General features: G+C 48.4%; 1 protein-coding gene across 2 annotated transcripts in view; it reads right to left on the bottom strand.

Annotated features, from left to right (window-relative positions):
• SFXN4 (sideroflexin 4) overlaps positions 1-20,116 on the bottom strand; it is a 77,854-nt gene that overhangs the window by 13,334 nt on the left and 44,404 nt on the right. For both annotated transcript variants that reach the window (XM_040437887.1, XM_040437886.1), the window contains exons 5-11: positions 11,487-11,541; positions 1,883-1,908; positions 1,752-1,805; positions 1,619-1,678; positions 1,490-1,546; positions 1,323-1,413; positions 1,133-1,248 (exon numbers count right to left, since the gene is read on the bottom strand). In XM_040437887.1, the coding sequence (XP_040293821.1) occupies positions 1,133-1,248; positions 1,323-1,413; positions 1,490-1,546; positions 1,619-1,678; positions 1,752-1,805; positions 1,883-1,908; positions 11,487-11,541 (459 nt within the window). The remainder of the gene's footprint in view (positions 1-1,132; positions 1,249-1,322; positions 1,414-1,489; positions 1,547-1,618; positions 1,679-1,751; positions 1,806-1,882; positions 1,909-11,486; positions 11,542-20,116) is intronic.

The following is a 20,116-nucleotide window of genomic DNA, read 5'->3' as shown; positions in this document are numbered from 1 at the left end:
ACATGGCTCCGTCCATTTTCCCGTTTATGCGAATAAGTTGTCCTGTGCCCTTAGCAGAAAAACACCCCCAAAGCAAAATGTTTCCACCCCCATGCTTGACGGTGGGGACGGTGTTTTGGGGGTCATAGGCAGCATTTTTCTTCCTCCAAACACAGCGAGTTGAGTTAATGCCAAAGAGCTCTATTTTGGTCTCATCAGACCACAGCACCTTCTCCCAGTCACTCTCTGAATCATTCAGGTGTTCATTGGCAAACTTCAGACGGGCCTGCACATGTGCCTTCCTGAGCAGGGGGACCTTGCGAGCCCTGCAGGATTTTAATCCATTGCGGTGTAATGTGTTTCCAATGGTTTTCTTGGTGACTGTGGTCCCTGCTAATTTGAGGTCATTAACTAACTCCTCCCGTGTAGTTCTAGGATGCTTTTTCACCTTTCTCAGAACCATTGACACCCCACGAGGTGAGATCTTGCGTGGAGCCCCAGAGCGAGGTCGATTGATGGTCATTTTGTGCTCCTTCCATTTTCGAACAATCGCACCAACAGTTGTCACCTTCTCTCCCAGCTTCTTGCTAATGGTTTTGTAGCCCATTCCAGCCTTGTGCAGGTCTACAATTTTGTCTCTGACATCCTTGGACAGCTCTTTGGTCTTTCCCATGTTGGAGAGTTTGGAGTCTGCTTGATTGATTGATTCTGTGGACAGGTATCTTTTATACAGGTGACTAGTTAAGATAGGTGTCCTTAATGAGGGTGACTAATTGAGTAGAAGTGTCTAACCACTCTGTGGGAGCCAGAACTCTTAATGGTTGGTAGGGGTTCAAATACTTATTTCACTCAATGAAATGCAAATCAGTTGCTATCTTTTATTTAAAGTTATTTTTTCGATTTTCCTTTTGATGTGCTATCTGCCACTGTTACAATAAACCTACCATTGAAATGATACTGTTCTGAGACTTTTCATTTCTTTGTCATTGGACAAACTTACAAAATCAGTGAGGGGTCAAATAATTATTTCCGCCACTGTACACTTTTCAATGTACAGAAGTGAATGAAGTCGAACGCTTGCGCTACATTACTGCCTGCGGTGTTCCACCCAGAGAGCCGCTAACATGTTCCGGGAGTTACCTGCAGGATTTACCTTTTGTGCGGCGTTCCGAGAAGCTCCGACTAAGTTTCCCTCTCGATCCACAACCTGAACCCCATGTTCCACTTCAGGAAACCTCATCAATACAACGCTCAGTCCTCCGAGCAGCGCTGCAAAATACACAGAGGGTGTATGAGCCACCCATTACTCCGAAACTGGGGAGGATGAACCCTGCGTTACTAACCGTACAGCGGGGGTGGGAGGATTCTACCAAAGAAGCTGTGGCCAGACGGACTGCGGACCCCCAGTTTCTTCATAGCGAGCACGGGCGCTGCCTGCAGGAGGAGAGTAATGGAAGCACTGCAGACAAGAGTAGACTACTCCCAGGGTCTGCCTGGCACGGATACATACCCCCAGACAGGCGAGGTAGAGAACGACGGCAGAAGTGTAGAGCGGGTGCTCGGACTTCTGCAAGAAAAGTCAGCCATTTACTGCATGTCCTTTACACACTCGGCCCCTCCACATGAGACGGGCATTTACCTTCTGGGAGCGGTTCCCGTTCGCCAGGGCGAATCCGGCATTGTACGTCTGGAAGGGAAGCTGTGGGACAATAACATGATTATAGGATGTAGCAGAGCCGAGCACAGCAGCCTGGAGCTCAGAGCAATCTTACCTGGAAAACAAAGGCGGATGCAACAGTCGCATGTGGAACCAGCGTCGCCACCACCTGTTAAAAATACAACATGTGTCAACCAGTGTGGTCTCCCCAGTGGTGAGCCGAGACCCCCCAGCCATATAACTCACCAGCGGTGCGCCCAGCAATACATACGCTGCAAAGCAGAGAAAACCTGATTACAATCCATCACCACGCCAAAGTAACAGGAGAGAAGCGGCTACACATGCCGGACGGAGCTAACATCTGCCCACGGACCTCAGGTTTATTCTGAATGACAACCTCCATCATCTCCTGTGAAGATGACTACCTGCATGATGCCATATCCCACTCAAGATAAGCTGCGTGTGCACTGCAGCCGCTCGTCCCGCTGCTCAGCCTCCTGTAAATAATGACCCCTAATCTGCATCAGACATAATATAAATGTATTTACCGCTCCTGACAACGCTCTTCCTGCACTCACCACTCTCTGTTCTTCTGCGGGGCCCCACGCTGCACTGTGACCTGATGCTGCACAGCTTTAGGTTATAGCGTGCGCACTACTTCAGGACGCGGTACCTGGAAGACCAGGGAGCGGTAAGTACAGCCAATGTTACTTCCCACACCTCCCGCATACTAGTGAGCGCTTCCATAATGATATTTTACTCCCATATAAGGATATACACACTATAAATAAAGGTGGCAGAGGGAACATACATATGGCGTCAGACACCGCCACTGAGGGAGGGTCAGAATTCATCCTGAAGGGATGATGACAACCTCCTCGCAGTTGGGTTACTGCTCAGGTGGTGCCTGCACTCGAGGATAATTGGCAGCCTCCAGACACCACCGGAGTTCACTGCAGCAGGCGCCAAGGTTATCAGAAATCACATTTTTCATGTCGTTTCTTCTGATGACCTGGTCCAAACCCACATATATGCCCAACAGTTTACTTCAGCAAACCAAAATTCATTTATCCGTACAGGTGGTAGCCCACCAATAGGGCGAAATCCTGCAATATTGGGGAGGGGTCTTGAATAAGCTTCGGTGGGGGGCCTGCTGCTCCACTGCCCTGCCTACAATGCCCAAGGTTCACTTTCAGCATCCCAAAATCTATTAATTATTATGAAGACCTCTGCTCTGTCACAGCGGGAGCAGACGGGCTCCTCGTCTCTGGTCTGTCACAGCGGGAGCAGGCGGGCTTCTTGTCTCTGCTCTGTTACACCGGGAGCAGGAGGGATTCCTTGTCTCTGCTCTGTCACACCGGGAGCAGACGGGCTCCTCGTCTCTGGTCTGTCACAGCGGGAGCAGGCGGGCTTCTTGTCTCTGCTCTGTTACACCGGGAGCAGGAGGGATTCCTTGTCTCTGCTCTGTCACACCGGGAGCAGGCAGGCTCCTCGTCTCTGCTCTGTCACAGCGGGAGCAGACGGGCTCCTCGTCTCTGCTCTCTGAAGTTATATAGCTCAGGTCTTATCTTACTGATAAGAATTTGGCTTATACAAGTGTGGCGAAACCAACCTCGCCACTGGGTTTCGGAGGGGCCTGGCTACCAGCCTCTTGCCTCAGGATTATGGCCCATACTAACTTTAAAGGAGCAGACAGACCGGCCGCACAGCTTAAATCTGTCTTTGGAATTGTATTGTATGTTATGTGAGGGTACTCAGATAGCTAATTTTATTGTATTCGTGTAGTCTGAGTGTCATTCACCTAATGATATGCACTCAGACTTTAGCTATCTGGGGATATGTTAAATGTCTGTTTGCTGTGGGGGTGTGACATTGTGTGTTTGGGTGGGGATTCCTGTCTTGTTGTCCCCACATGTGAATTGGCGATTTCCCTTTGTCCCGAGAGATAATTGAATTGCTCCTCGGGTGTCTCCAGGACAGAGAGGAGGAAACCATGATGCATTGTGGGGATGTATTGTGTCTGTGTATCCTGAATTGCTGCATATCTGTCCTGTGTCACAGTCTTCCTTCTGGTCCCCTAGAGGCGTGTCCACCAGATGGGGACCTGCATAAATACGGGCGGGTAGCCCTCAATAAAGTGTGCCTGTTTTATCCTTCATCATGTTGAGGCTGGTGTTTGGGTAACTGATCGACACTAGGGGATTGCTATACGCTGAAGATTTGCTATACTCCCCTGGCTTTACTACTAGCTCTTGTAAGAGCTGTTCCTGATCTCTGGATTTGGGAGAGGTTCACCCACTGGAGCCTGGAGCCTTGTAGTAGGTCCAGGGTGGGTAGGAGACGGTGAGACCTCAACCAAGCTTCGGCGGTTCGTGGAGTGCTTGGAGTCCTTGGGAAGCACTAGGAGCATCCATCGACGGAGGTACCCGGTCGGGGTGCCAGGAGATCCGTTACAATAAGTAAGTGTTTGATCTCTCAGTAGTTTACACATAAGGTTGTTAGATGAACGGCACAAAGTGAAAATATCAGTCACACAGCTAGAAAATCAGTTAACCCTTTGAGACAGAAAAGCTCAATATTTTTAATAAAAGGTAAGTTAAAAATATGATTTTTAGCCAAAAATAAGTGAAAGGAAAATCTTTCAGCAAATCTAACTATATGTGCCCAGTCCAGGGCTACACAGTGCGGCCTGACTCAATGCAGAACTCCACTCTTAGTTTTCTGTGCATTTCCGAAGTGCAGAAAATGAATGTTTATTCATATGCAAATGTGGTCTGAAGGTGTCCAGCGTGGGCGTTCATAACGGTATAGGAGCCCAGGCACGCCCTCCTCCAGAGCCCAAGCCCTCCTCTTCACTTGTTCCCTGTACCTCAATCCAGCCCGCCCCCTCCACTGTGACGCCACCATCCACCTTCAGCCGGCTCAGCGCATGCGCACTAAGTATGGTGAGGCCGATGCCCACCGCAGGGTATTCAATACGCAAGCGCCAACAATGCTTACCCCGATGCTACACGCCCGGGAATACTCCTGTAAACGGTTCTGGGGGATGACACTACACATCTGTCACTGGACGGACCTCACACCCACCAGGGGCAATGGGCCTTTACGCCACCTCCGCAGGTTTCTTCTGCACGCACACCTAGGTCACTGCTGGGCATTTTCGGATACCTTGACTCAGACAAATACGTTACCCCAGGCAGCGGTAAATTACTACAAATCACGGCGACGGCGGCCACAAAGTCAGTATTAAACACTTGGACACATCCGCCCCTTTTTGCTTATTTCTAGATAAAATGTCCTTCATCCTAAAAAAGGATTGGGCTGAAGCTCTGCTGCACAGAGAAAAACAAGGGAAGCTTTACTACTACGTCACCATCCAAAAAACAACGGGCCATAGGGGAAAGCCTTCCCGACAACCTGGTGCCAGGACACTCCCCAGCCTGACAACCATCCTGCAGCTCTGCTGGAGGTGTCGGAGGACTCCACGCACATATTCTCACCACACGGACCAATGTATAGTGTACATTACCTAAAGAAAGTCACGTACTAGCTGAGGAGCACGCCCTCCTTTTCTCTTACTATATTTTCTCCTTTCTAGGTACATAGTGCTTAGAATGATCTAAATCTTTTATCACACTTGGTAATGACGTACAGGATTTTGCATCCACCATTTCATTTTCTGAAGTTCTGCCTGTGCATAATGTTCAGAATGATAGGCAGAGGCGCATAAAGGAGTTCAACATATGGCTTGGTAAATGGTGTCAAGAGCAAGGATTTGGCTTTGTTTCTCATGATAGCTCTACTTGGAATAGAAAGGAACTGTACAAAAAAGATGGTTTGCATCTTTCTCTCAAAAGGAACAAATGTACTTAGTGAACAACTCCAAGAATTTGCGAAAGAGTATTTAAACTAGGAAGGGGGGGGCAAAAGAGTGAAAATAAAAGAGTCCAATTGCCCCCCGAAACAATGCCAGAACAGGTCAGAAGCACAGAGGTTAAGAAATGATAAGCTCAGAGTCCTGTCTACAAATGCTCGCAGTTTAGGTAAAAAAAATCAATGAACTTGGGTCAATAATGGCATCTGAGAATGTAGATTTAGTGGCTGTTACGGAGACATGGTTTAATGAAAGAAATGACTGGGACATAACCATACCAGGGTACTCTTTATACAGAAGAGACAGAGAAGGCAAGAAAGGAGGAGGAGTGGCCCTGTATGTGAAAGATAGCATTAAATCTAACCTAATACAAGTTGGTGAGGCCAACATAGAGTCAGTTTGGGTTACGTTGCAGTTTGCTAATCATGCAGTAACTCGTGTAGGTGTGATATATAGACCACCTGGTCAAGTTAAAGAACTAGATGATCTACTAGTTGAAGAAATAGCTAAAATGACAATGAAAGGAGAAGTTATCATTATGGGAGATTTCAATCTTCCAGATATAAACTGGAAAACCAAAATAGCAAGTTCTACCAGGAGTACAGATATTCTAAATTCCGTACTGGGGTTATCTCTACGACAAGTGGTTGAGGAGCCAACCCGGAGGGAGGCCATTTTGGATTTGGTATTTACAAATGGGGATTCGGTATATGATGTCATTGTAGGCGAAACCTTGGGATCTAGTGATCACCAGTCAGTGTGGTTTAATATAAGAACTGTGAAAGAGTCCCACCACACAAAAACAAAAGTTTTAGATTTTAGAAAAACAGACTTTTCAAAAATGAAATTAGTCATAAATGAGTCCTTATCAGACTGGAACGGATTACATGGAGTCCAGGAGAAATGGGACTACTTAAAAGGTGCATTATTGAAGGCAACAGAAAATTGCATTAGACTTGTCAGTAAAAACAAAAAAAGGAGGAGACCACTGTGGTACTCAGCAGAAGTGGCCCAAATCATTAAAAATAAAAACCTAGCATTCTGTAACCCCAGAGCAATGAAGATAAAGAAATCTACAAGATTAGGCAGAGAGAGGCCAAGCAAGTTATAAGAACTTCTAAAGCGCAGGCAGAAGAAAAACTAGCTCAGTCTATGAAAAAAGGGGATAAGACATTCTTCAGATATATAAATGAAAAAAGGAAATTAAAACAAGGAATAACTAAATTAAAAACAAAGGACGGAAGGTATGTAGAAGAGAATAAAGGGCTAGCCGACTGCCTTAATGAATACTTCTGTTCAGTTTTTACAAAAGAAAAAGGAGAAGGACCTCCACTAGAAAGGATGACTATTAAATCGTTTGATGCATGTATCTTTACAGAGGAAGATGTTCTAAGTTTGCTGTCTAAGGTGAAGACAGATAAGTCACAGGGGCCTGATGAGATACACCCAAAATTATTAAAAGAGCTTAGTGGTGAGCTGGCAAAACCGTTAACAGATTTATTTAACCAATCATTAGTAACAGGAGTCGTCCCGGAAGATTGGAAATTGGCAAATGTCGTGCCCATTCACAAGAAAGGTAGTAGGGAGGAATCGAGCAACTATAGACCAGTGAGTCTGACATCAATAGTAGGCAAATTAATGGAAACCCTATTAAAGGATAGGATTGTGGAGCATCTAAAATCCCATGGATTGCAAGATGAAAAACAACATGGGTTTACTTCAGGGAGATCATGTCAAACAAATCTTATAGATTTTTTTGATTGGGTGACTAAAATAATAGACGGTGGAGGTGCAGTAGACATCGCATATCTAGATTTTAGTAAGGCTTTTGACACTGTCCCACATAGAAGAAACAAATGAAGAGGGAGCTCATAATACCAAAAGTATATAAATTTTATTAAAGCATGTTAAAAATACCAAAAAAAGGAATAAGGTAGGTACATAGGATGCCGTGAGGCAAGGTGATGAGAGCGGAGAACAGAAAGAGCGCCACCCTGGGAAGAAAAACACACGTTGGGGTAGCGCCACCCTGGGTCTCGTTGCACACGGTCTTTCCAGGTAAGCTTTGGTCCTCTATTGCCCCCCGCTGGCTGTGTGGTCACCCTTTGTCCACTTGCAAACGCATAAAGGTGGAAGTATGTTGCATAGAAAGCAAAGTGCATCTGTTGCCAGTGGGGGTGCATGAGTTGACCTTGCTTTACCTGATATCATATGGTTTTATCATCTATTTACCAATTTCATGGGTTGGGCACTGTACCCAATATTCTCCATTCCCATGTTATATATTACTATATACTACATTTTTCCATCTCTATATCCGTGTGTTTTTCTTCCCAGGGTGGCGCTCTTTCTGTTCTCCGCTCTCATCACCTTGCCTCACGGCATCCTATGTACCTACCTTTTTTTGGTATTTTTAACATGCTTTAATAAAATTTATATACTTTTGGTATTATGAGCTCCCTCTTCATTTGTTTCTGCTGTTTCACTCGGGAGCTTTTACCGAGTTATACTTTAGGTGTATCCCCTGTTGCCATTTTGGGTGGGCACTGTTCCTCACTCACCCTGGGGATACCCTGGGTCATTTTTGTTTATCTGTCCCACATAGAAGACTTATCAATAAACTGCAGTCATTGAGCATGGACTCCCATATTGTTGAGTGGATTAGGCAGTGGCTGAGTGACAGACAACAGAGGGTTGTAGTCAATGGAGAACATTCAAAACAAGGTCATGTTACCAGTGGGGTTCCACAGGGATCTGTACTGGGAACGATTTTGTTTAATATCTTCATAAGTGAAATTGCAAAAGGCCTCGCTGGTAAGGTTTGTCTTTTTGCTGATGACACAAAGATAGGTAACAGGGTTGATGTTCCTGGAGGGAAACGCCAAATAGAAAAGGATTTAGGAAAACTAGAAGAATGGTCAGAACTCTGGAAACTGAAATTTAATGTGGATAAGTGCAAGATAATGCACCTGGGGCGTAAAAACCCAAGGGCAGAATATAGAATATTTGACACAGTCCTGACCTCAGTATCTGAGGAAAGGGATTTAGGAGTAATTATTTCAGAAGACTTAAAGGTGGGAAGACAATGTAATAGGGCAGCACGAAATGCCAGCAGAATGCTTGGATGTATAGGGAGAGGTATAAGCAGTAGAAAGAGTGAAGTGCTTATGCCGCTGTACAGAACACTGGTGAGACCTCACTTGGAGTATTGTGCGCAGTACTGGAGGCCATATCTCCAGAAGGATATAGATACTCTAGAGAGAGTTCAGAGAAGAGCTACTAAACTGGTCCATGGATTGCAGGATAAAACTTACTGTGACGCTTTGCGATCCACAGCGATACTAGGAAATCGCAAATGCGCCATATTTCGCAATCACAGAGACACCGGAGCCTTTACTAAAAATCTTCTCTTTTGACTAAAGGAGTAATTCACAGAGCAGAGGTGCCATTATCACCACCTTGTGACAAACCTTTCCTGCCCAGGCCAAGTTGAGTAGCCATCAATCTAGTTCTCTTATGACAGAACCTCATAAACCTGGTCTTTCTGCAGCCATAGTGTCTCCAATACCAGCAGGGGTCTCACACCTTTAGCCTGGGCAGCGAGCTTCAGAAGAAAAGGACAGATCCTTATCACACAGCTCGTTGGTACAGGAAGGAAGATGACCTGAAAGTCCCCTTCAATCCATAAGCTTCATATTTTTCCCATATTTTCCTAATATTTCATGGGTTATGGAAATGTGAAAGGAACCATCTTTTCAGAGATGGTTTTGGTTCTTCTAACCCACCTTCTAGGAAACCCGCGGGCAAATCAGAGATTCCCGCTCTGAGATATAAAGGTTCTCAGGCACCCTGCATTATCTTCTAGTCGTATTTGTTATCAGATGATGCGTAAAATTGTACTGATTATCAATATCAACTATATTTCTTGATTGGACTTACGGGATATGGAGAAATGGGCAAAGCAAAGATTCTGCCAGATTTTCTCCCTATGGGGCAAAGGACTGCCCCTGTTCCAATTACACAAGGCTGGACCTGAACGTGTCATAACCACTCCCCGCTTCAGAGTGGGTAAAAACAGTGACACACTCAGGTCCTGCGTCCTTCTTCTACCATCTGACGTCGACTGACATCACGACCGCCCGCTGGACACGGGCACACCCCACCATCTTGGATTATTCTACAAAGACTTTGCCTTTTACTGGACACTACCACGGTAATTCTGAACTTACAGACATTCTATTCCCTTCCACCTCTTACCTATTTCTATCCAAACCAATCTGTTCAACTGGCCGGTATATTTATCTGTCAGCTTTAATATATATATTTTTGAGTATAGTTTTAGAATAAAAAACTAATGATTTCATCGTTCCAGTTTTGCCCTTGTTACTTGATGAACTGATCTATGCTAAGAACTCTGTCCTCAGAAGACATACTACCAAATTGTTTTATTTTTATAAATTGTTAATTTACTAGCTAGGTTGCAAATAACCATTTCGTCCCTTTAGGATTAGCTAGCCGGGGTCTCTTCGCCCTGATTCAATACGAAGAGTGGTGGCAGCAAATTAATTTTATTTCCAGCGTGAAATCAGTAATTTAATTTTTACCGATTGTACATACAATCGTGATTGTATCATGTATGGGCCCACCAACCAATCTTAAACGTCTTCTGTGCTCACAGTGGATTCGCCTCCAGAAGTCTCTAGTGGAGACCTGTATGGCAACTGTGGCATAGGACGACGGGATTGGCGGGTGGTTGTCACACTTACCAGGAAAGGTTAAAAGGACCTTAACATGTAGAGCTTGGAAGAAAGACGAGACCGAGGGGAGATGAGAGAAACTGCTAAATACATAAAGGGAATCAACAAGGTAAAAGAGGAGAGAAGATTTACAGGAAGAAAAACTGCTACAAGAGGACATAGTGTTAAATTAGAGGGGCAAAGGGTTAACAGTAATATCAGGAAGTATTACTTTACTGAGAGAGTAGTGGATGCATGGAATAGCCTTCCTGCAGAAGTGGTAGCTGCAAATACAGTGAAGGGGTTTAAGCATGCATGGGATAGGCATAAGGCCATCCTTCATATAAGATAGGGCCGGGGGCTATTCATAGTACTCAGTATATTGGGCAGACTAGATGGGCCAAATGGTTCTTATCTGCCGAGACATTCTATGTTTCTATGACACCTCGACTGCTCCAGATCTATCACACCACTCTACAATATTAATTGAGTTAAGTTTTATTTTTGGAAGGCGCTGTATTATGCAAAGTTCTTGTTTTTCAAACTACAACCCAAAGGACATGCCCCTGAGCTATGATGAAGGGCAGCAGAAGGGACACCCCCCTGAGCTGTGAACAGAAGAGAGCAGCAGCAGAAGGGACACACCCCTAGACTGCAATAAGGAGAGAGCTGCAGAAGAAAGGAACCCCCCGAGCTTTGGTAAGGAGAGCAGCAGCAGAAAGGACACCCCCACCCTCGAGTTGTGATTAGGAGAGAGCCGCAGCAGAAACGACGCGCCTCCTGGGTTTCCAGCATGAAAGAACTTTAGCAGAACAATTGTAGCAATGAATGGGGAGAGCTCTGGGTCCATGTGAGGTGCAGGGCTGGTTCTGGGTGTTCAGTCAGCGATTGTGAGCCACAACCAGATGCAGACCCTTCCGATCTCTAAGGAGCCTCCACTCCAGGTACAATCACGATGTGTCGCATTCTACGAGAAGTCTGACTCATTGTAGACATCAATCATGGTACCTCACGTCACACCCACTTCCAGGACCTCCACCTATGGGAGCAAGGTCCCCTGACTGCCATTCTGTATGTAGGAGGAGGCTGCCGCTGCTCTGCACACTGAGGTCTATGAGCTGGTTCACAGAAGCTGAGCCCCATTAAGCTTCACATATATAAGAATGGAAAAAGGCCCTGAAGATATGCCCAGTCACATGACAGATATCCAAAACCTCCAGAGATATCACATTGTGCTCACCTGGTGGTCTGAAGATTATGGGGAGGACGTGGCCGGAGTCCGGGTGCACAGAGGCCTTAGGATGGAGAGAGAGAGATCAGCGGCAAACAAAGGCACAACAGCAGAACGCTGCTGAGCACAAACAAAAAAATCCTAAAACACAGAAGGTTACATAGAAAGCCCAATCCCTGGAGACGCCTCCGATATCCTGAGAAGGGCCCCATCCCTAGAGAACTGCCGATCTCTAGGGAACGTCTACTACAGACTGAGAACTGCCCCATCCCTAGAGAACCTCTACTACATACCGAGAACTGCCCCATCCCTAGAGAGAGGACGCCTACTACAGACTGAGAACTGACCCATCCCTAGAGAACCTCTACTACAGACTGAGAACTGCCCCATCCCTAGAGAACCTCTACTACATACCGAGAACTGCCCCATCCCTAGAGAGAGGACGCCTACTACAGACTGAGAACTTCCCCATCCCTAGAGAACCTCTACTACAGACTGAGAACCTCTACTACATACCGAGAACTGCCCCATCCCTAGAGAGAGAACGCCTACTACAGACTGAGAACTGCCCCATCCCTAGAGAGAGAACGCCTACTAAAGACTGAGAACTGCCCCATCCCTAGAGAGAGGACGCCTACTACAGACTGAGAACTTCCCCATCCCTAGAGAACCTCTACTACAGACTGAGAACTGCCCCATCCCTAGAGAACCTCTACTACATACCGAGAACTGCCCCATCCCTAGAGAGAGAACGCCTACTACAGACTGAGAACTGCCCCATCCCTAGAGAGAGAACGCCTACTAAAGACTGAGAACTGCCCCATCCCTAGAGAGAGAACGCCTACTACAGACTGAGAACTTCCCCATCCCTAGAGAGAGAACGCCTACTAAAGACTGAGAACTGCCCCATCCCTAGAGAACCTCTACTACAGACTGAGAACTGCCCCATCCCTAGAGAGAACCTCTACTACAGACTGAGAACTGCCCCATCCCTATAGAGAGGACGCCTACTACAGACTGAGAACTGTCCCATCCCTAGAGAGAACCTCTACTACAGACTGAGAACTGCCCCATCCCTAGAGAACCTCTACTACAGACTGAGAACTGCCCCATCCCTAGAGAGAACCTCTACTACAGACTGAGAACTGCCCCATCCCTAGAGAGAACCTCTACTACAGACTGAGAACTGCCCCATCCCTAGAGAGAACCTCTACTACAGACTGAGAACTGTCCCATCCCTAGAGAACCTCTACTACAGACTGAGAACTGTCCCATCCCTAGAGAACCTCTACTACATACCGAGAACTGCCCCATCCCTAGAGAGAGGACGCCTACTACAGAGTGAGAACTGCCCCATCCCTAGAGAGAGAACGCCTACTACAGACTGAGAACTGCCCCATTCCTAGAGAGAACCTCTACTACAGAGTGAGAACTGCCCCATCCCTAGAGAGAGAACGCCTACTACAGACTGAGAACTGCCCCATCCCTAGAGAGAGAACGCCTACTACAGGCTGAGAACTGCCCCATCCCTAGAGAGAACGTCTACTACAGACTGAGAACTGCCCCATCCCTAGAGAGAACGCCTACTAAAGACTGAGAACTGCCCCATCCCTAGAGAGAGAACGCCTACTACATACCGAGAACTGCCCCATCCCTAGAGCGCCTACTACATACCGAGAACTGCCCCATCCCTAGAGAGAGCCTACTACAGACTGAGAACTGCCCCATCCCTAGAGAGCGCCTACTACATACCGAGAACTGCCCCATTCCTAGAGAGAACCTCTACTACAGACCGAGAACTCCCCAACCCCTAGAGAGAGGACGCCTACTACAGACTGAGAACTGCCCCATCCCTAGAGAGAGAACGCCTACTACAGACTGAGAACTGCCCCATCCCTAGAGAACCTCTACTACAGACTGAGAACTGCCCCATCCCTAGAGAACGCCTACTACAGACTGAAAACTGCCCCATTCATAGAGAGAGAACGCCTACTACAGACTGAGAACTGCCCCATCCCTAGAGAGAGAACGCCTACTAAAGACCGAGAACCCCCCCATCCCTAGAGAGAGAACGCCTACTACATACCGAGAACTGCCCCATCCCTAGAGAACCTCTACTACAGACTGAGAACTGCCCAATCCCTAGAGAGGACGCCTACTAAAGACTGAGAACTGCCCCATCCCTAGAGAGGACGCCTACTAAAGACTGAGAACTGCCCCATCCCTAGAGAGAGGACGCCTACTACAGACTGAGAACTGCCCCATCCCTAGAGAGAGAACGCCTACTACAGACTGAGAACTGCCCCATCCCTAGAGAGAGAACGCCTACTACAGACTGAGAACTGCCCCATCCCTAGAGAGAACCTCTACTACAGACTGAGAACTGCCCTATCCCTAGAGAGAACGCCTACTACAGACTGAGAACTGCCCCATCCCTAGAGAGAGAACGCCTACTACAGACTGAGAACTGCCCCATCCCTAGAGAGAGAACGCCTACTACAGACTGAGAACTGCCCCATCCCTAGAGAGAGAACGCCTACTACAGACTGAGAACTGCCCCATCCCTAGAGAGAGGACGCCTACTACAGACTGAGAACTGCCCCATCCCTAGAGAGAGAACGCCTACTACATACCGAGAACTGCCCCATCCCTAGAGAGAGCCTACTACATACCGAGAACTGCCCCATCCATAGAGAGAACGCCTACTACATACTGAGAACTGCCCCATTCCTAGAGAACCTCTACTACAGACTGAGAACCGCCCCATCCCTAGAGAACCTCTACTACATACCGAGAACTGCCCCATCCCTAGAGAGAGAACGCCTACTACAGACTGAGAACTGCCCCATCCCTAGAGAGAGAGAAGGCCTACTAAAGACTGAGAACTGCCCCATCCCTAGAGAGAGAACGCCTACTAAAGACTGAGAACTGCCCCATCCCTAGAGAGAGAACGCCTACTACATACCGAGAACTGCCCCATCCCTAGAGAACCTCTACTACAGACTGAGAACTGCCCCATCCCTAGAGAGCGCCTACTACATACTGAGAACTGCCCCATCCCTAGAGAGGACGCCTACTACAGACTGAGAACTGCCCCATCCATAGAGAGAGAACGTCTACTAAAGACTGAGAACTGCCCCATCCCTAGAGAGAGAACGCCTACTAAAGACTGAGAACTGTCCCATCCCTAGAGAGAGAACGCCTACTAAAGACTGAGAACTGCCCCATCCCTAGAGAGAGAACGCCTACTACATACCGAGAACTGCCCCATCCCTAGAGAACCTCTACTACAGACTGAGAACTGCCCCATCCCTGGAGAGCGCCTACTACATACTGAGAACTGCCCCATCCCTAGAGAACCTCTACTACAGACTGAGAACTGCCCCATCCCTAGAGAGAGAACGCCTACTAAAGACTGAGAACTGACCCATCCCTAGAGAGAGAACGCCTACTAAAGACTGAGAACTGCCCCATCCCTAGAGAGAGAACGCCTACTACATACCGAGAACTGCCCCATCCCTAGAGAACCTCTACTACAGACTGAGAACTGCCCAATCCCTAGAGAGAGAACGCCTACTACATACCGAGAACTGCCCCATCCCTAGAGAACCTCTACTACAGACTGAGAACTGCCCCATCCCTAGAGAGGACGCCTACTACAGACTGAGAACTGCCCCATCCATAGAGAGAGAACGCCTACTAAAGACTGAGAACTGCCCCATCCCTAGAGAGAGAACGCCTACTACAGACTGAGAACTGCCCCATCCCTAGAGAGAGAACGCCTACTACAGACTGAGAACTGCCCCATCCCTAGAGAGAGAACGCCTACTACAGACTGAGAACTGCCCCATCCCTAGAGAACCTCTACTACAGACTGAGAACTGCCCCATCCCTAGAGAGAGGACGCCTACTACAGACTGAGAACTGCCCCATCCCTAGAGAGAGAACGCCTACTAAATACTGAGAACTGCCCCATCCCTAGAGAGAGAACCTCTACTACAGACTGAGAACTGCCCCATCCCTAGAGAGAGAACGCCTACTAAATACTGAGAACTGCCCCATCCCTAGAGAGAGAACGCCTACTACAGGCTGAAAACTGCCCCATCCCTAGAGAGAACCTCTACTACAGACTGAGAACTGCCCCATCCCTAGAGAGAGAACGCCTACTACAGACTGAGAACTGCCCCATCCCTAGAGAGAGAACGCCTACTAAAGACTGAGAACTGCCCCATCCCTAGAGAGAAAACGCCTACTACATACCAAGAACTGCCCCATCCCTAGAGAACCTCTACTACAGACTGAGAACTGCCCCATCCCTAGAGAGGACGCCAACTACAGACTGAGAACTGCCCCATCCATAGAGAGAGAACGCCTACTAAAGACTGAGAACTGCCCCATCCCTAGAGAACCTCTACTACATACCGAGAACTGCCCCATCCCTAGAGAGAGAACGCCTACTACAGACTGAGAACTGCCCCATCCCTAGAGAGAGAAGGCCTACTAAAGACTGAGAACTGCCCCATCCCTAGAGAGAGAACGCCTACTAAAGACTGAGAACTGCCCCATACCTAGAGAGAGAACGCCTACTACATACCGAGAACTGCCCCATCCCTAGAGAACCTCTACTACAGACTGAGAACTGCCCCATCCCTAGAGAGCGCCTACTACATACTGAGAACTGCCCCATCCCTAGAGAGGACGCCTACTACAGACTGAGAACTGCCCCATCCATAGAGAGAGAACGCCTACTAAAGACTGAGAACTGCCCCATATCTAGAGAGAGAACGCCTACTACATACCGAGAACTGCCCCATCCCTAGAGAACCTCTACTACAGACTGAGAACTGCCCCATCCCTGGAGAGCGCCTACTACATACTGAGAACTGCCCCATCCCTAGAGAACCTCTACTACAGACTGAGAACTGCCCCATCCCTAGAGAGAGAACGCCTACTAAAGACTGAGAACTGACCCATCCCTAGAGAGAGAACGCCTACTAAAGACTGAGAACTGCCCCATCCCTAGAGAGAGAACGCCTACTACATACCGAGAACTGCCCCATCCCTAGAGAACCTCTACTACAGACTGAGAACTGCCCAATCCCTAGAGAGAGAACGCCTACTACATACCGAGAACTGCCCCATCCCTAGAGAACCTCTACTACAGACTGAGAACTGCCCCATCCCTAGAGAGGACGCCTACTACAGACTGAGAACTGCCCCATCCATAGAGAGAGAACGCCTACTAAAGACTGAGAACTGCCCCATCCCTAGAGAGAGAACACCTACTACAGACTGAGAACTGCCCCATCCCTAGAGAGAACCTCTACTACAGACTGAGAACTGCCCCATCCCTAGAGAGAGAACGCCTACTACAGACTGAGAACTGCCCCATCCCTAGAGAGAGAACGCCTACTAGAGACTGAGAACTGCCCCATCCCTAGAGAACCTCTACTACAGACAGAGAACTGCCCCATCCCTAGAGAGTGAACGCCTACTACAGACTGAGAACTGCTCCATCCCTAGAGAGAGGACGCCTACTAAAGACTGAGAACTGCCCCATCCCTAGAGAGAGAACGCCTGCTACATACCGAGAACTGCCCCATCCCTAGAGAACCTCTACTACAGACTGAGAACTGCCCCATCCCTAGAGAGGACGCCTACTACAGACTGAGAACTGCCCCATCCATAGAGAGAAAACGCCTACTAAAGACTGATTACTGCCCCATCCCTAGAGAACCTCTACTACAGACTGAGAACCGCCCCATCCCTAGAGAACCTCTACTACATACCGAGAACTGCCCCATCCCTAGAGAGAGAACGCCTACTACAGACTGAGAACTGCCCCATCCCTAGAGAGAGAACGCCTACTACATACCGAGAACTGCCCCATCCCTAGAGAACGCCTACTACATACCGAGAACTGCCCCATCCCTAGAGAACCTCTACTACAGACTGAGAACTGCCCCATCCCTAGAGAGAGAACGCCTACTAAAGACTGAGAACTGCCCCATACCTAGAGAGAGAACGCCTACTACATACCGAGAACTGCCCCATCCCTAGAGAACCTCTACTACAGACTGAGAACTGCCCCATCCCTAGAGAGAGAACGCCTACTACAGACTGAGAACTGCCCCATCCCTAGAGAGAGGACGCCAACTACAGACTGAGAACTGCCCCATCCATAGAGAGAGAACGCCTACTAAAGACTGAGAACTGCCCCATCCCTAGAGAGAGAACGCCTACTACAGACTGAGAACTGCCCCATCCCTAGAGAGAACCTCTACTACAGACTGAGAACTGCCCCATCCCTAGAGAGAGAACGCCTACTACAGACTGAGAACTGCCCCATCCCTAGAGAGAACCTCTACTACAGACTGAGAACTGCCCCATCCCTAGAGAGAGAACGCCTACTACATAGCGAGAACTGCCCCATCCCTAGAGAGCGCCTACTAGATACCGAGAACTGCCCCATCCCTAGAGAGAGCCTACTACATACCGAGAACTGCCCCATCCATAGAGAGAACGCCTACTACATACTGAGAACTGCCCCATCCCTAGAGAACCTCTACTACAGACTGAGAACCGCCCCATCCCTAGAGAACCTCTACTACATACCGAGAACTGCCCCATCCCTAGAGAGAGAACGCCTACTACAGACTGAGAACTGCCCCATCCCTAGAGAGAGAAGGCCTACTAAAGACTGAGAACTGCCCCATCCCTAGAGAGAGAACGCCTACTAAAGACTGAGAACTGCCCCATACCTAGAGAGAACGCCTACTACATACCGAGAACTGCCCCATCCCTAGAGAACCTCTACTACAGACTGAGAACTGCCCCATCCCTAGAGAGCGCCTACTACATACTGAGAACTGCCCCATCCCTAGAGAACCTCTACTACAGACTGAGAACTGCCCCATCCCTAGAGAGAGAACGCCTACTACAGACTGAGAACTGACCCATCCCTAGAGAGAGAACGCCTACTAAAGACTGAGAACTGCCCCATCCCTAGAGAACCTCTACTACAGACTGAGAACTGTCCCATCCCTAGAGAACGCCTACTACAGACTGAGAACTGCCCCATCCCTAGAGAACGCCTACTAAAGACTGAGAACTGCCCCATCCCTAGAGAGAGGACGCCTACTACAGACTGAGAACTGCCCCATCCCTAGAGAACCTCTACTACATACCGAGAACTGCCCCATCCCTAGAGAACGCCTACTAAAGACTGAGAACTGCCCCATCCCTAGAGAGAGGACGCCTACTACAGACTGAGAACTGCCCCATCCCTAGAGAGAACCTCTACTACAGACTAAGAACTGCCCCATCCCTAGAGAACCTCTACTACAGACTGAGAACTGCCCCATCCCTAGAGAGTGAACGCCTACTACAGACTGAGAACTGCCCCATCCCTAGAGAGAGAACGCCTACTACAGACTGAGAACTGCCACATTCCTAGAGAACCTCTACTACAGACAGAGAACTGCCCCATCCCTAGAGAGAGAACGCCTACTACAGACAGAGAACTGCCCCATCCCTAGAGAGAGAACGCCTACTAAAAACTGAGAACTGCCCCATCCCTAGAGAGAGAACGCCTACTAAAGACTGAGAACTGCCCCATCCCTAGAGAGAGGACGCCTACTACAGACTGAGAACTGCCCCATCCCTAGAGAGAACCACTACTACAGACTGAGAACTGCCCCATCCCTAGAGAGAACCACTACTACAGACTGAGAACTGCCCCATCCCTAGAGAGAGAACGCCTACTACAGACTGAGAACTGCCCCATCCCTAGAGAGAACCTCTACTACAGACTGAGAACTGCCCCATCCCTAGAGAGAACCTCTACTACAGACTGAGAAACTCTACTACAGACTGAGAACTGCCCCATCCCTAGAGAGAGAACGCCTACTACAGACTGAGAACTGCCCCATCCCTAGAGAGAGAACGCCTACTACAGGCTGAGAACTGCCCCATCCCTAGAGAGCACGTCTACTAAAGACTGAGAACTGCCCCATCCCTAGAGAGAGAACGCCTACTACATACCGAGAACTGCCCCATCCCTAGAGAGAGAACGCCTACTACATACCGAGAACTGCCCCATCCCTAGAGAGCGCCTACTACATACCGAGAACTGCCCCATCCCTAGAGAGAGCCTACTACATACCGAGAACTGCCCCATCCATAGAGAGAACGCCTACTACATACTGAGAACTGCCCCATTCCTAGAGAACCTCTACTACAGACTGAGAACCGCCCCATCCCTAGAGAACCTCTTCTACATACCGAGAACTGCCCCATCCCTAGAGAGAGAACGCCTACTACAGACTGAGAACAGCCCCATCCCTAGAGAGAGAAGGCCTACTAAAGACTGAGAACTGCCCCATCCCTAGAGAGAGAACGCCTACTACATACCGAGAACTGCCCCATCCCTAGAGAACCTCTACTACAGACTGAGTACTGCCCCATCCCTAGAGAGCGCCTACTACATACTGAGAACTGCCCCATCCCTAGAGAGGACGCCTACTACAGACTGAGAACTGCCCCATCCATAGAGAGAGAACGCCTACTAAAGACTGAGAACTGCCCCATCCCTAGAGAGAGAACGCCTACTAAAGACTGAGAACTGCCCCATCCCTAGA

Source organism: Bufo bufo, chromosome 6 (genome assembly GCF_905171765.1).
Source record: "Bufo bufo chromosome 6, aBufBuf1.1, whole genome shotgun sequence".
Classification (NCBI taxonomy): Eukaryota; Metazoa; Chordata; class Amphibia; order Anura; family Bufonidae; genus Bufo; species Bufo bufo.
The sequence above is the reverse complement of the archived record's forward strand: the minus strand, read 5'-3'. Positions and strand labels throughout refer to the sequence as shown.